This window comes from Populus euphratica, unplaced genomic scaffold (genome assembly GCF_000495115.2).
Source record: "Populus euphratica unplaced genomic scaffold, PopEup_1.0 scaffold1.1, whole genome shotgun sequence".
Classification (NCBI taxonomy): domain Eukaryota; kingdom Viridiplantae; phylum Streptophyta; class Magnoliopsida; order Malpighiales; family Salicaceae; genus Populus; species Populus euphratica.
In genome coordinates, this window is record NW_011499845.1 from 1825218 (window position 1) to 1841977 (window position 16760).

Here is a 16760-nt window from a genome sequence, read left to right on the forward strand (position 1 = left end):
TTTTTTTTTTTATTTACGTGGGGTGTCCGGGCCAGCTTACGCACACCACGACTAATCCCCACGGCCTACTGAACATCCTGCAAGCCCAGTGAGCAGGTAAGGCACTGCGGGATGACTAAAAGTATTATTTTCAATTATCACAAATAGAGGTCGTGTTTGCTTGTCAAAAATTTTTATTTTTTTTTAAATTTTGTTTAGGAAATACAAAACTAAAAAAACACATTTACTAATGGAAAATGAATTCTTTTTCTTGAAAACGAATGTTTTCTACTTTTTCACTATTTTAAAAAACTCAAAAAACACTACCACATTTAACTATTTTTTCAACAAAAACAAAAAATTATATTGATGTTTACTCTAATACGACATCGGAGATTATTTTATTAATAGATTCATAAATAGATACAAGCTGTCAAAAAATACCTTATCAGTAATTTCTAGATTATTAATAAATCCATTATTAATAAAAAACAAATTACTGATGATTTTACAAATAAATTAACAATACACATGAAAAAAATAATTACTCACTAAAATATACTAGCGGAATAATTCAAATACAATGAAACTAAAACAAAGGTGACACTGAAAAAGAAGGAAGATGCTAGTTGTTCTTAAATTTCTATTGGATCTACCAGACGATCCTGCTTCCAACTATAAATCCAAATAGAAATCTAGATGGATTAAAAGATCATCCATGAATCTTTTTTTTAATTGGTTGTTGTATGCTTTTTAAGAATAAAAAATAAAATTATTAAATTTAAAAAAATAATAACTTAAAAAAGAAAATAATTATAAATCAATGTACTATAAAGTGTTAAGCTTAACCGTGAATGAATTGTTGCATCTTTTTTTTAAGGTCTTTACACATGTGTTTCCACAAAAAGTTTAATTAGACTTAGCTCATATCCAAAAACTATAATATATAAGATAACAATATTCTCATTTAAATATATTTATAAATAATAATAAATTAATTAAAAATAGATATAATTAAAATAAATTATATTATTTATTTTGCATGTAAAATGAATAAAATGAAATTGCAGATATATGTAGCAATCAAACCGTGAATCTATGGGCTTCGGTTCTCATATTAGATTGTAATCATCACATAAAATGCTTAAATGTTATATGTTACATATATTCTGTTGATTTTTAAGGATGTATAATTACATGAAATCCCTCCAGAACGGCAAGATATAATGATAAATATATGTAAAATTGAATTTCCTAGTAAGCAGTACGAGCAAGACAAAATTGTTTGGAACCCGGCAAAAAATGCAATTTGTACAGTAAACGAAACAGTTACAGAGACAATAAAGTACAATTTATGGGTACAGGTTGAACGTGGCACTATTCTAATTGCAAATCATTGCTCCAGTGATTAATTGTTTGCTGTGCTTGACGGACTCTTCGGCAAAGAATGAATCAAAAGGGGACAAACGTGAATGCAAAGTGTCTTTTCAGTGGAAAAGAAAGCCAGGATAGTATCCACATTTCCTTCCACCAGACAATCAATTGCTTGATCCTTGAAAGGAGCATTGCAGTAGCTGTGGGTGTGGGGAGATTAGTTCGATGTAGAATCCCGTTGATATTACTAAAGTTGAAAGGCTGGGATGAACAGTTTGCAATTACGTTTGCTTTTGCTGCTATAATGTGAACTAAATAGTTTACTAGTCATGCTTATTCTAATTAATCCATAATTTTGAGAGAGGGGATTGGATCCAGAACCTGGTAGATGAAATTTATCGTTTCTTCTGCTTATAACATTCAATATGATTTTATTTTTTCTTCTTTTCTTATAATGGTGAGGAAAGTTATTTGAAATAGTCAATAATATCATTTCATCTCAAATGCTGTCTACGACCTTCTTATCTCTTTTAATCGCAAAAAATCAGTATAGAAGTCCACACCTACATGAGGAACAGACTTCCAAATACCTAATCCTGGTTATTTTTTGTCTAATTCCAACTGATACAGACATGTTGAGATCCTACTGGATATAGCTCGTAGAAGTCATATTTTAGAAGATAATGATATATAGGAGAACTTTGTCTCTTGCTTGACTGCCTCATATTATTGTCACAGATTGACAATCAAGTTGCAACACATTTCTACACAGCAAGATTCAATAATACCAGCAACTGGGAATCAATTATTTTCTAATTTGATGTTTTTATATAAGATTTCAAGATGACATCGAAAAACTAACACCCGACACTAACCCTTTTTAATTTGACTCTTTAGCCCTGTTTTCTCAAAACTCCAAGGAAACTCTCCCTCCCTCCCTGTAATGGTTCGTTTGGGAAACGAAAAGGTTTAACAGCGATTTTCGTCCTTCAACAAAGGCGATTTAGGAACATTGAACGTGGTGGTTTAAACCATCAAAATTGCAGCCTTATGGTATTGTACGTGGTAGTGATTCTTCCATCTACCGCTGTCATGTTTTGTTGTTAGAATCTGGAAGAAAAAAAGGGTTTACAATTTCAATTATTTGAGTCTAGGTTTTATACAAAGTCCAAGTCTTATCAAGATGAGAGACATGTGCTTTAACACCCCCTCTGATCACTTGCATCCCATTTTTTAGGTTCTGACAAGTAATAGCTCAGAATATTTATGGGGTATTTGTATATTGAACTAGATGATTGAGTCTAGGTTTCATTCGAAGGATCCAAACCTTGTTGTGGGTGGTCTGATATTTTCGCTGTATGTCATATCGCGTCAGGGTTATATCATACCACAAATTCTTGCTTTTGCTGTTTCGAGATACAGTACTTTGCACCAAAGTGGGACACCAAACTAAAGAAACATCAACATCGATCAAAGATTAGACACAACTTGTAAATCCTTAATTTAAGACTTGGATTTTGCGATTCGTAGATAGCACCACACAGTGATCACAAGCCAAAGGCCACCCAAAATTGCCTCATGATGATAACAATACTGACACTATTTTTCAACAGCCATTTTCAAATGTTCTTTTTAAAAAACCTGTCGATATGTTAACTTCATTATACAAATAAAGATTTTGTTAAATCATGCAATCTGCCTGTAGTAAAAAAAAAATCTTGTGAAGTCCTTTCAATTACAAGGCAATGATCTTGATCTTAAAGCTACATGACAATAAAATGTGATCTTTTGGTTATTTTATAACAATTCAACAAGAAACTTAACCCATATATATAGTTGACAAAATTGACTTTTAAAACATGGTTTATGCATAAAAAATTAATTTTCAATATTAATTATGTATGTATTTGTATTAATTTGCTAATATATTATGTCTTTGTCCATTTAGATAGAGATAAAGCTAAAAAGAGACGAATAAAGATTACAAAACCTCACATACATGCAAAAGACACGGCTTTTGCGAGTTTGAAAGTTTAAATGATATAAAATTGGATAATGCCAATATAAGTTGTCATTAACGATGGCATTCTTTGATCTTTGACTTCATTCAATCAGAAATAAATCAGTGATGTATGAGTGCTTCAGTCTACGGGATATAAACAAAATAAATGGCTCCACCACCTTTGTTTAGATCAGTGACACATATTTATTCTCGCTTCATCTTTTTGAAAAGTCTTGAAGCAGAAGGTTAAAAAATTTAGTTGTCAATTACAAGGACAAATAATCAGGGGTAATTATAACTCTGTAGTTTAGCAAAAATAATTAATTAATCCTCATGGTCTTAATAATTGTTATTTAATCCTTATGTTTTGGCATTTATTTATAAATCAATCCTTCTGTCTATTTCATGTTTCTTTAATCTTCGATTTATTTGATTTTTTTAGCTTTTAAAAAATACAAATGATTAAAAAAAAAGTTAATGATGACAAGTTTGAGGAGAAAAGAAAGCATTTTCTGAAAGAAGAAGAAGAATTAAACTAAGTATGGTTAACACTGATCAAAAAAACTATTTAATTGTTTTTAAGTACAAAATTTAATTTATTTATTTTGATAAATTATAAAGACTAGATTATAATTGACTCAATAATTATTTATGCAATATTTTGCTATTTTAGTGTTGCCTCGTGCGTGCCTCGTTGATCAATTAAATGTCAAACACACATATTTTTTAAACAGTGATTTGTTGCCTTAATCAACGGTTCCTAGGCGGGACAGCATCTCGTCACGAGATGTAATTGGAATCTTTTTGGGCTCAAATTTTTCTCAAACGAGAAATGGAAGTATAGAATAATTTTTTCTCATTTTGTACTTATCTTGCCGCTTAGTTCTATCATAGATTCACGATTTTTTTTTCAAGGCATTCTCCTCTATGATTACAAGATGTATAATTACTCAAATTCTAACCAATGAAGGGAGTGTTTGCTTGTGATTTACAATAATGTAATAAATTATCTAGAGCAAAAATTAATTTCCTCAATATTATCGTCACCATCATCACCGAGATTTTAGAGACTCCACTTGGGATTTGCCACTGGGACCTCTCATTCTTATGAAGAGTCTGTATTCATCAAATGTCATCGCTGGATACAGTGGAGGTCTGTCAGGCGCCACAAGCTCCTTCAATGGCTCTATGGGGATATCACTCTTTGGATTGTAGAAGAAAGCAAGAGAGACTCGCTCTTTCGATGAATTTACTATCACTCTGTGCTCCACACTCTTGTAAGTTGCATTGCTTAGCACCTAATTAAACGAAATATCAGAAAACAAAGAACAAATTCGTTTACTACGTGCATCACTTCAGAATGAGAGTGAGTTTGCGACGGTCAATTAATTATATTATATATTATTTAAATCACTTGGCATCGTTCAAAAAACCAAATAAAAACAGGAAAGGTAAGGAATAAATTGCTCAAATGGAAGGAACGAGATGCTAGACTGCTTGTGAACTTTGCGACCCTAATGAAATCTACGGGAACCAAACAAATAGTCTAAAAGTACGAACCCAGCTAGGGATCATTTGATTTAGATTCCATAATTTAATAATTCAATTAAGGTTCCTCATGTAGTAATTTATTTATTTTTTATCAACGCTTTCCATTAACTTCATCAGCCACTTCATTGTAAGTTAAATAACGACAATTGACAAAACTTAACATTCGAAGACATTTACAATGGAGAATATATTAGGTGGCTTCCATATTGTTTTAGGCAGAAAAATGGTACATATAATTAATTTGAATGGAATGGTAGTTAATAAGGGATAAGCCATGATGGTAGTTAGGATCTTAAGATAAGTTAAATTGTAATAATTATTATATGCGTCCTTGCAAGAACTAACTAGACCTATATATTTGCTTTCTTTTTTGTTACAATTGTTTAAATATATGTTTTCTGTATCCTATTCAACATGTTTCAAACGTGGCATGGGATAACTCATCTGTATTTGTGAAAATCAGAAGAAAAGCGGGAGGTCTATGTATGATCTTCTTAATTAATTCTGAAAGCGGGAAGAACAATACTGGTTATGTAGGTCTAAACGAGAAGCTGTATATGCTTTCCCCCCTCTCTAGGAATCTGAGAAACTTTATAGATTAATCCACAATTTAAGAGAAGAAACTATGTATTCATGCCAAATTATTAAAATTGGCCACGATCTATGTGTTCACTCAATTCCCTCAAAATAATATCCTTCTAATTTAAGAAAAAAATAAACTAAAATAACTTTTTTTAAAAAAATTAAATTAAATTTTGACTGGTTTAATTAAATCACAAGTTAATTTACCAGACAAATAAAGTTAATTTTGGATTGATTTTATGTTATATCTGAAGTAGGTAATCAAATCTACGAAATTCTAAGCTGATTTTCCAGGCAAAACCAGGGACGAGTTTAACAAGTGTGATAGCTCATCCGATGCTCCAAAGGGCATACTTCAAGCTTTTCATCACTTAGGAGACCACTCTCCCTCATTCGTCCCTATTCTAAAATGGGACCAAATGACAAGTTACTATATAAACTTTGGACCACCCGTTGCATAAATACTCACCACTTATCCACCAAAAAAAAACATATATGCCTTATGCATGTAATAAATTTCAATTCTCAACCAAATGATACATACATATATATATATATATACATATACTGAATCATCTCAGAATCATCTCAATTTAATAAATTAAACTGTTATGTGAGATTTTAAAATATAATATTTATATTATTTTTTAAAATATCTTCTCAAATAAAAATCTTTTAAATTTAAAACTTGTATAGATTTTTATTACCTTATGTTTAATTTTTATCAAATAAATAAGGATAATAATATTCAAACTCATGATTCTTTAATCATCAAAATTCTGATATCATATCAAAAAATATCTCAACTCAATAGCATAAAATATTTAGGGAAATCACATACTATAATTTTTATATATATATACACACACAGACAAACAGAGAGAGAGAGATTTTCGTTTATAGATAATCTAGTGAGAGAAATAGAGAGCGTAGGTTACCTGAATTTGATCACCAATATTAACAATAAAAGCATGTGGAGCTGGTTTTACAGTAATCCAATTCTCATCTTTACGAACCTGAAGACCGGGGACATGATTGTCTGGCAAGAGAAGGGTTATGCCACCGGGATCCGAATGCGATGATAAACCAAGGGCCAGGTCAGGCTGAGGACACTTGGGGTAAAAATTAACTCTGAGGCATGCCCCAATATTTTCTCCGCCAAATGCATTTTGAAGTCGTTCCTCTTCTAATCCAAGGTTTATTGATAAAACCTTCATTAATCTCCCACATAGCTTCACCAATTGCTTACCATATTCATCAAGCACTTCCCTACAAATTAATTGGTAAAGGGTACTTTAAACTAATTAAATTGAAATTGCGGTATTAAAGATAACTAATTAATAAACCAAATGGTAGTTAGGTAAAATCCAAATATATGGTTGATAACCAACGTTTAGATGTAATGATAATTATAAGTGGCCGGCAAAAGTGCAGTCAATTACCAGGTACGATGTATCATATATCGGAAATCAATATGACACGTCGAATTTGCAACTTGAGACGGCTTCATGTAATTTTAGTGTGCTAAAAAGTATGAAGAACCAAAAAGATATGCGCATATATATGTTATGGAAATGGATTGAAATATATATATACCTGCAATCAGCTGGAATGGTAGGCCATTTGTTACAGTCCTTCAATGTTGAAGGAAGATAGTGGAGGAAGTAGTAATCACTCCAATCAAGTATGGCACCTTTTTCAACCCCTAACCGGCTACCGTAACCTTCATAAGTCTTGGGTGTGTTTGCATAAGCTTGCTTAACCTCCATGGGCGAATGAAAGAATTGTCTCCATACTTCTCGAGCACGGTCCATCAATTGAGGGCTAACACCATGGTTAATAACTTGAAAAAATCCCCACTCCCGGCATGCTATAGAAATTTGGTCAAGGATAGCGGCATGGAGGGCATGATCATCACCGTATAGTCCGACAAGATCAATAACAGGGATGTTCACATCCATTGAAGCAGTGGGATTTATGGATGGCCTCTCTATCGGGGGCTTGACATATCGCTCAGGAATTAGGGGTGTGCCGCTGTCGGACAAGGATTGTACACGAACTATTGGTTCGGGCCAATCATGGAGCTTATTCATAACGTTTGTAGCTAGGTTTGGTCTCCGAGGTTGATTCTATATAAATGATAATAGGTACCGTGAAACAGCAGACATGGTCTTTTATGAGCAATCAGTTTTGAGAGCGAAAGAGTAAGACGATGAAAGAAAGCCGTCTTAGTTCCCAAAAAACTAGAGAGGGAGGGAGGGAGGGAGGGAGAGGGGCATGAGAGAAGAATGTAAAGAGCGGTAATTATGGTGGGGGGAGGATAGTGGCGTTCGGGAAGTGAAATTGACGTGGAAGAGAACGTGCAAATTATTATGTTTTAAAATATAAGAATGGAGGCATGATAATATATATCCAGATATTATATGCATATTGTGTGAATTTGGGTTGAGATGGAGCAAGACAAACAACTGTCTTCTTCACTCTTGTGTGTGGGTGTTTTTTTTGCAGCAAAAGTGTCAAATGTGTGGTGCCCGCATGCGTCTTCTGCTATTTTCTATTTGGGTGGTTGTGGACGAGCCAAAATAGAGATGAGCAAGCAGGAGTTCATGTATCGTCCCATCTTCTACTATACTCCAATTACCAATCTATTTTATAAACCGAAAAGACCCATTCCAATACTTCAGCGACTCTAAAGAAACCAAAAAAGAAAAATAAATTTAGCGATTTATTTTTTATTTTTTTTAATATTGAATAAAACCATTCATAACTCTTTTCATGACCACACATGTATGAAGGGGACTCTAAATTTCGGCGCCGTGCTCCGTTTTGTTTGCTCTCCCTTTCATTAGATGTAATCCACATCCTCCAATATAGAACCACTTCAAGAGAAAGTAGTGTTCTCGAATGGGTGGCAGCAATGATTAATAATGATAAGTGTTGAAAGCTCACACTCTCTCTCTATTTGGCATTCAAGTTTACCAGAAGAATTGAAGAAGAAGAAGATCTTGTCAGTTACTCGGTGAGCTTAATACTTGATAAATATGTAAATGCGATTGTTTTAGCTAGAAACACGAGAACAGTGATATGAATTAAATGGTGGGAACTTGTGAACAAAATATGCAAGCTAAATTTATAATACATGATTACCAAAACATGTTATGACGTTATTTATTTATTTATAATATATGTAAACAAAATACGCGTCGATATAATTTAAATGTTTTGTTAAAATATACTTAGTTTAAATGTAATCAATAAAAGAGATATTCTTATAGACCAGAGGAGGCGCTGAATCAGATACTTGCATGTCAAACAAAAACTATTCCAGGGACGAAAGATAACTAGACAATGAATCGTGTGGATAACCATGGCTTTTCAATCGGTCAATTAGATAACACTCCATTCCCAAGTTGACGCAAGCTTCGATCACCCTCCTGTTTATGGATTTACGTATGATTAATGGTTTCACTGAGAATGAAATGGCCTTTTTCTTTTTAATTACAGCATGACAATGCTTTCAATGGTACTACGTCGTGTATAAATCAATACCAATTCCGTTACAATTACCGAGGGGCCGTCTAGTATTATTTTTGTTTTTTGGTTCTATCAGAATTAATGTAATTATACTCTCTTTATTCAAGATTATATGCTGTCTTTTTTTTCTTTTTCTTTTTATCCTATCAGATTATATGCTGTCTTTTTTAATGCATCTATATGGTGTAATAAGCTGTTAACTTTTCTACCGAAAAAAACTGTTATATAACTTGTATATTAGAGTTTAACTGAATACACATTAACAAAGTATTAAACACACAAGAAAAACATATAATTTTAGCTAAGGCGACAATCACCTTCTTTTTTTTTTTCAATTTGCATTACTGCATCTAATATCATGATGACTTTAGAAAATTAATAAAAAAAAAAAATATTTTTTTAAATAAAAAATATTTTATTTAAAGAATCATCGTTAAAAACTCTAATCGATCAATAAAAATTCTATAATATAGAATTATTTACTCAAAAAAAATATATTATTATTTTTTAAATGTCTTATCTGAGACATGTTATATTGAATTTTGTTTTAAATTATTAAAAATTTATGTTATGATATTCTGTTTATAATATTTTTTATTTTTGTATCAATTAATATTTAATTATAAATATTTTTAATTATAATGTTGATAAATATTACATAGTAAAAAAAATAATATTCTTGATTATGATATAAGTAAATAAACTATAAAAATAATTTTAAATTAATATATATATATATTGTTAATGGAAGAGGATGTTTCTATTTTCAAGGAAGCTTCTTTCTTGTTGCACTTTCAATTAGAAATTTAAAGAAGAGAGAAGAAACTATGACTTCCAAGTGAAGACCCACAGCTACAGTAGTGTGAATTATAATTCACAACTACGGTAGCGTAATTATAATGCAAAGGATAAATTAAACTGTAAAGCTGGGGAAGAGAAGAAGAGAAACTTACCTGGTCTGCTGCTCCTGAAGATGAAGATGAAGTTGAGGGCGATCGGTGCTCTGGTTGGGCGATCGGTGCTCTGGTTGGGCGACGTTTCTTTTTCGTCTCTGTGTTATCCCTTGGTCTTCTCTGTGTTTCTCTTCGGGAGCCGCTGCTTGGAGACGAAGATGTTTGATGAGGGAGGGTTGGTTAATCAATGTTCCCCTCTGCTTCTGTTTCTTCTTATCTTCGCTTTTTCTGGTCACCGGTTTTCTCTGTGTCTATGTTCTTCTTCTTTTTCTCCTTTCTCTCTTCTCTTAACTCTCTCTACACTCTCTTTGTCTGTTCTTTTTTTGTTTGCATTTTCTTGCAGTCTTTCCTCCTGCTCGCTCTCCTCTCTCTATTTTTTTTTTTTGTTTGTGGCCTTCTCTGGCTTTTTATAAAGCCAGAGGATGGACTCTGTTCATGTGTTCGTGCCCCACGATCGTGAGGCACGAACACCTCCGTTTTGTTTGAGAAGAAACAGGGGAATAACAATCCTGCTATTGCAGGATTGTTCAGTGTGGCCTCTGGAAGATAAATGGCAGCTGAGGAGACATTCATGGGAGACGTGGCCAAAAAGGGTTTTGGTTTCCTGTTGAATTGGTCCCTGGCCTGGAGATGAAGAAGGCGATGAACAATTGTTCAAAACAGCATCGTTTGTATCCCTGGAAATGATTGTTTTCAACTTGACCCGCGCACTTCTGACATTTAACAATTAGGTCCCTAATTAATGAAAATAAATTTTTAATTTTACCTCTGGATCAATTGCAATTGGATCACTAGATTATAGCATCATTTACAAAGTAATCCTTAGTTTTTGGATTATTCAATTGGATTCTTAACTGGCTCTTTAACTTTTAATTCTTTCAAAAATAACCCCATCATCATTTTACTTCGATCTTCAAATTTTAATTTTTTGTAATTTTATTTCGAATCAATCCCAAACTTTGATATATATTTAATTAAAAATATGATTTTATTAATTAATTAAATTAAAATTTAATTAAGTCTTTAAAGTTATCCCTATTTAATTAAGCTCTTAAAACTAATCCAAAGTTTAATTAAGTTCTTAAACTTATTAATTTTTTTAATTAGTGACTAAATTAACTTTTAAATTTAATAATTTCATTCTTAAACTTTTAATTTGTGTTGCCTTATTTTATTTTCAAATATTTTTTTATTTTTTTAAATTTAAAAATTAGGTTGTGATATCCACTGTACATTTGACTTGTGCAACTTTCAAGATTAATTATAGATGAAATTAACCGAATACCATTAAATAATTAATAACATCATACGAGATTCTAGAGTCTTGACTAGCTTAAAAGACCCTTTTATGAACTTAATTAGATTTAAAAAAAAAACATAAGGAAAGAGACAATGATCGATGCACTTAATCGCAGCAAAATTAGAGAAATGAAATGAGATTACAGTATAGAGATAAAAATGTCTGCAAGGGATCATGTGCACCCGGCTTGGAATTTCCATCCTCGGTTAAAGCCATACGGGGATTGAAAATATTTTGTGAATAAACTCCGTGTGTGTGTGTGTTAAAGGGACCCAGATTAACTTAGTCGGGTAAAAATGTACGGATAGTCATTTTTTTGGACTTGTAAGCAATCTAGTAGTAGGGAGGTAGCTTCTACCTTCATTTTATCAACAACCATAATAAAAGACCGGAGATTGTCGGCGATACCCTGAACTGACCTTTGTAGCTTATAATTAATCCACTATCCAAACATAATAAAAATTAAGAAAAAGGTCTACAAGAAGCCTGGAGAACGAACAAAGTACAGAAGGGACAAAGCATTTGCTCACCTCTATTTTCATTTCCCTCTTTCGGGACTTGGCTTATGTGAGAGGGAGGGAGGGAGGGAGGAAAAGGTCGGGGAGGGGGAGGGATCTGTGCATGTTGTGATATGTGAACCAAGTTATCTCATGCTTTTTACATACAGTAGAAGAGTGGAAGGTATCTGGTGGACTGTGCATCGTCCCGGTGGCAAATATGATATTGCACAAATTTTGATAGGAAAATTTGGCATGCATTAAATAGAAAATACTGCATGTGGAACGTCGTTTTACTATTCCGACAACATCAGTTTTTTTAACGGTGATCATATTCTCAATCTAATTCGAAATTCAATATTTCATTTAGACGAATTTTAAAGGAGTCATCAGCGCCCAAATAGTGCCTTTTTTTGAAAAAAAAAAGATACATTAAATTTTCTTGTGATGTGAACTTTTTCATCGAGATCAAACTTTGAATAGCATGAAGAATAAACTCACTTGTCACTCGAAATAAGCCTATAATTAATATTTATCTGACATTAACATGCGGGCTTTTCTTGTAAATGAATCAATACAGATATGATGGTATAAAACCTGTGCAGCATTAATAAGTTGGAATATATTCATGAATATATACGAGGAAAATGAAAAAAGAAAAAAATATATGATGGAAAATCATACTTTCTTGTGTACTTCATACATTGTATTATAAATTATTTTTTAAGTAACTAAAATATAATTTCTACAATATTACAATGCATTATGGTTTGTAATAATGTTTTTCTATCTATTACGAATTGTTCACCAGGTCTTAATAAATATTTCAATTAATTACGGGATGGTTTTTCTATCAATCAAAACAAATTGATTCGTTTATTTTTATATGTTTACTATTTAACGATGACTGTAGATGTCCTCGTGAAGGACGGATTTGGACATCATCGGGATTAATGTCGAGGCTTAATATTAAAGTTTGCACTTAGATGGATTGTTATGTCTTTTTCTAGTGGGTTATTTAATATGTTTCAGCATAGGTTTCATATATAAATGATTAAATTAATCTGTTTTTTCAATGCAATCAAAGAGAAACTACATTGGATTATTAATGAGAATCTTATAATTCCTTGTTACATCATGTTAACTCGCGTGGCTCAAAAACAGTGCATATACCCATGACTTCAGCCATCAAGCCAGATATTCCTTGTATAAATAAACAGTCATGCATTAATTATTTTATCATGATCGAGTTATTCTGACTCCTGACGCGCGCTAAATTTTACATGTATAATTTTAATAATTAATCAAATAAAAATATTTAAAAAATAAAAATACAAAAATAACATAAAATTAATTATGATATAACTATATAATAATAACATTTAATTTTTCATTTTTAAACGTCAAACCCAATGCCCAGCACATGACTTTCTTGATTATATATATATAATAAATAGTACAATCTAAATGTTTTGTAAAAGTAGGGTAAGAATTAAGACTTCGCGTCACTCTATATTTTCTTTGATTAGTAACTACGTACGTGCACATGTAATCACGACACAAACATATGCAACGTGTAAAATAAAATAAAAATATTATTTTCTTCACAACCACTCAGCAGAAGACATATGGAAGAGAGCATTCTTCGCTTCAAGGACAATTAGTCAGTTGCCATGTTCAAGTCGGGCATACGCGGAGCGGCTCATGCTTATCTTTCATTTTTAAACGGTAAAATCCAGTATTTAACTTTTAATTTTTTAGCTATATAAGAAAAAAAAAAACTATTTATATAAATGGGTCGAGAGTTATGATCAAGATATGTCACTCGTACTTTTCCTTTAATTGCCAGCTGCACATATATAATCGGAAACATTAAAAAAAAAAAAAAAAGTAATAATAAAAATGATGGCTACATCCTGGCATGACTATTATCCAGCGGACGAAGTGCGGAAGAGAGGCTTCGCATCAAGTACAATTAGTCGGTTGTCACATTAAAATATATTTGTTCACTTACAGTGTTTTTTTAAAAAAAAAACCATAAAAAAATTGTTTTAAAGTAATTTTTATTTTTAATTTATTTTAATATAATAATATTAAAAATAAAATTTAAAAACAATCACTATAAATCCCTGCTACTAAACCCAAATCAACTAGATTTAATAAAAAATCAATTGAAATAACAGCCCCGTCAAATCCAATTGACTTGACGAATCAACCAAGAATCTAAATAACCTTGGAGAATCTGGAAGAAACTCGGTTTTTCTAAAATTATGAGATTTAAAATCCATTAGTATATATATTTTATATTTCTAAAAAAAATATGTTTTTTAATATGAAATAAAAAAATTAGTTTAAATACTTTAAATTAAAAGGATAATATAATATATTTTCAATATAGTATTTAAAACCCTTTCACATATATATTATATGTTTCTATGGAAAAAATTATATTTTTTATGTGGGATTTAAAACTTTTTAGTATATATACTCTATATTCCCAATAAAAAAATCATATTCTTTAATATAGGATAAAAAAATTTCTGATTTAAATACTAATTCAACGTAAAAAGATAACATAATATCTTTTTAATATAAAATCCAAAACCCTTTTATATATATGCTCTATATTTTTATTAAAAAATTATATCTTATTAATATGATATTGAAACCTATTATTATATGTAATTTACGTTACTAATAAAAAAATATATTTTTTTAATGTGAAATAAAAAAATTTATTTAAATACTTCAACTTAAAAGTTTAATATAATATCTTTTTAATGTGAGATAAAAAAAATTTAAAATATTTTTTAAAATTTTATTATTTAAAATATTTATAATTTATATTTACATGGATTTTTTCATAATAAAATATTAAAAATCTATTTTTTTTTAATTTTTACAAGCTAAGCTATAAAATTTAAAATCGATCTTCTAACCATGTCAACCCGGTTTAATAACTATTCTGTGAATCCGTGGTGGACTCGTACTTATCCTCTACGTGCAAAAAGCCATTATACTTATATAGAGCACGTGCTTGCTGAAATGAGACGTCGACTTATCAAGCCACCAACCTCTTTAATCAGACAGTTCACACCCAGCAAACCATCTTTATGTCACCTCCAAAACAAAAAAAATCTTACTTTTTCGTAGGAAAAGCTATACGAATATTTATTTTCTTTTCCTGATTAAAAAGAAGATTGTACCTTTCCCCCCCAAAATACCCTTCGTTATAAAATCATAAATTTCCAACGCAAGTCATGTGCTTTAATTTATAATTTCCAGGGCCATCATCTAAAAATAGGACATGTTTCAGCTTTCATTTGATAAGTTGTAACTTCAGTGTGCGGTCTTCGGAACGCCAGCTGTATAAACAGTGCACGTGACTGGAAGAATGTGCTTGATGAGGCAATAGCAACTCACTCGGGGTTAATTGCCAATAATTTTATTCCTCCTCAATGCAATCCATTTCATTTCCAACAACCCTCACTTGTTGATTACAACCATAAATGAAAGCAAATTAAACTCCATGGTCTCTCTGCATTGCTTTCTATATGTTTTTATATAGTTATTTTATCCAATAAATAATAAATAGAATATGCAATCCAAAACCTGCTTGAATCTAATTAACTCAAGATATGTAGTTGTATTATATAGATATATTTGTATAAAATTTTAAATTTTTAATACATTATTATTATGATTATTATTGTTCCTTTTGCATGGCTTGCTGGTTTTGACACGCACACACTATCTGCTTCGTTTAATAAAACACTTAAAGGTAATTTGTACCTTACTTTTAATTAGCATTTGATCGAATTATTTAAGATAGTTGTGCCGATGATTTTATAATTCAATAGTGTTCTTGCTCATGCACGAGGGATGAAATCGACGATCGATCGAGTATCGTTATTGCTAAATCATATAAATCACAATTCTACAAGCATTAAGTGGTATTATAAATTAAGAACCTTGTAGCCTGTAGGTAATATATATAATCTGTCATTCAAGAATCCAAGATAAAATTCAAGGTAGATACTCGTCGATTTCAGCAGCAGTTGTTTCATATATCCAGATAAACATATGCCAGTAGTTTCCTTTCTCTGTTCCTTTTAATCTGATTGACTAAGGACATATAGTGTCTGCCAGAATATTTTGCAGTTCTCGCAGGCTTCCATGATAGGGACATGGAACTAGCAGTGCAGCCGTGCGTACTTAACATAGGTCAGGTCTCCAGGTCGTGTTCTCATCATCTGCTCACTTGTTCTTAACATGAAGCAAGAGTTCCCCCGCAACCCCCAAAAACGCAGGAGGACTAGGCAAGTTGCTTTCGCATGACGAATCAAATAAAATCAAGAACCATCCATCGTACTATAGGTACTAGCATATATTTTCAAAGTTTACTTTTAAACACTAGAAATATTGTTTTATGTTCTTTAATTATTCAATTAGAGCGGTGGGAGTGAGCTTTTCAGATCACATGAATGTTTCCTTAAACTGGTGATTTTCCGATAATCCACGGAGAGAGGGATGGATCACACCCGGATTTCGATTCTACTCTCGCCCTCCATGATCACCAACCAAGAAACAGTATTTGTGTTAGCACCCGTGGCAGCTTGAAGGAGAAAATAAAACAGGGATTCGGTGGTCTTGGAATTCAATATTTTTTAGAAACTTTTCGTGTTAAAGATTCAAAAGCAGTGAAGGGTAGGCCTGAGAAAAATGAAAAAGACGACGGACTGTCCTAAAAATATAACTGATGGGGTCACGCTATAAGTGGGTTTTGTTAAATATAAAGCACACCAAGAGGGAAATGGTGGATGCTCAAGTGACAGAGCTAGAAAACTTTTGGTGGTGGAGAAAGGCTGGCAAGAATACCTGGATAAAAAAAGTTCTTGTACGCGTGCAAAGGACGGGTCAAGAAATTAGATTTTACGTATAAGCTGGTGCAGATATTCCAGATTATATATATATATATATATATATAA

At 31.6% G+C, this 16760-nt stretch overlaps 1 protein-coding gene across 2 annotated transcripts; it reads right to left on the reverse strand.

The window, feature by feature from the left end:
• Positions 1-4194: 4194 nt before the first annotated feature.
• LOC105141912 (leucoanthocyanidin dioxygenase-like) lies at positions 4195-8665 on the reverse strand. 2 transcript variants are annotated; one of them, XM_011049420.1, is made up of 3 exons: positions 7085-8665; positions 6505-6757; positions 4195-4653 (listed from the first exon to the last, which is right to left on the reverse strand). In XM_011049420.1, the coding sequence occupies exons 1-3, from the start codon at positions 7579-7581 to the stop codon at positions 4408-4410; spliced, it is 996 nt and encodes a 331-aa protein (XP_011047722.1). In that variant the 5' UTR covers positions 7582-8665; the 3' UTR covers positions 4195-4407. The 2 variants fall into 2 exon arrangements, with proteins under 2 accessions (XP_011047722.1, XP_011047646.1); XM_011049344.1 differs by having other exon boundaries at positions 6427-6757.
• Between the last annotated feature and the right edge of the window lie 8095 nt (positions 8666-16760).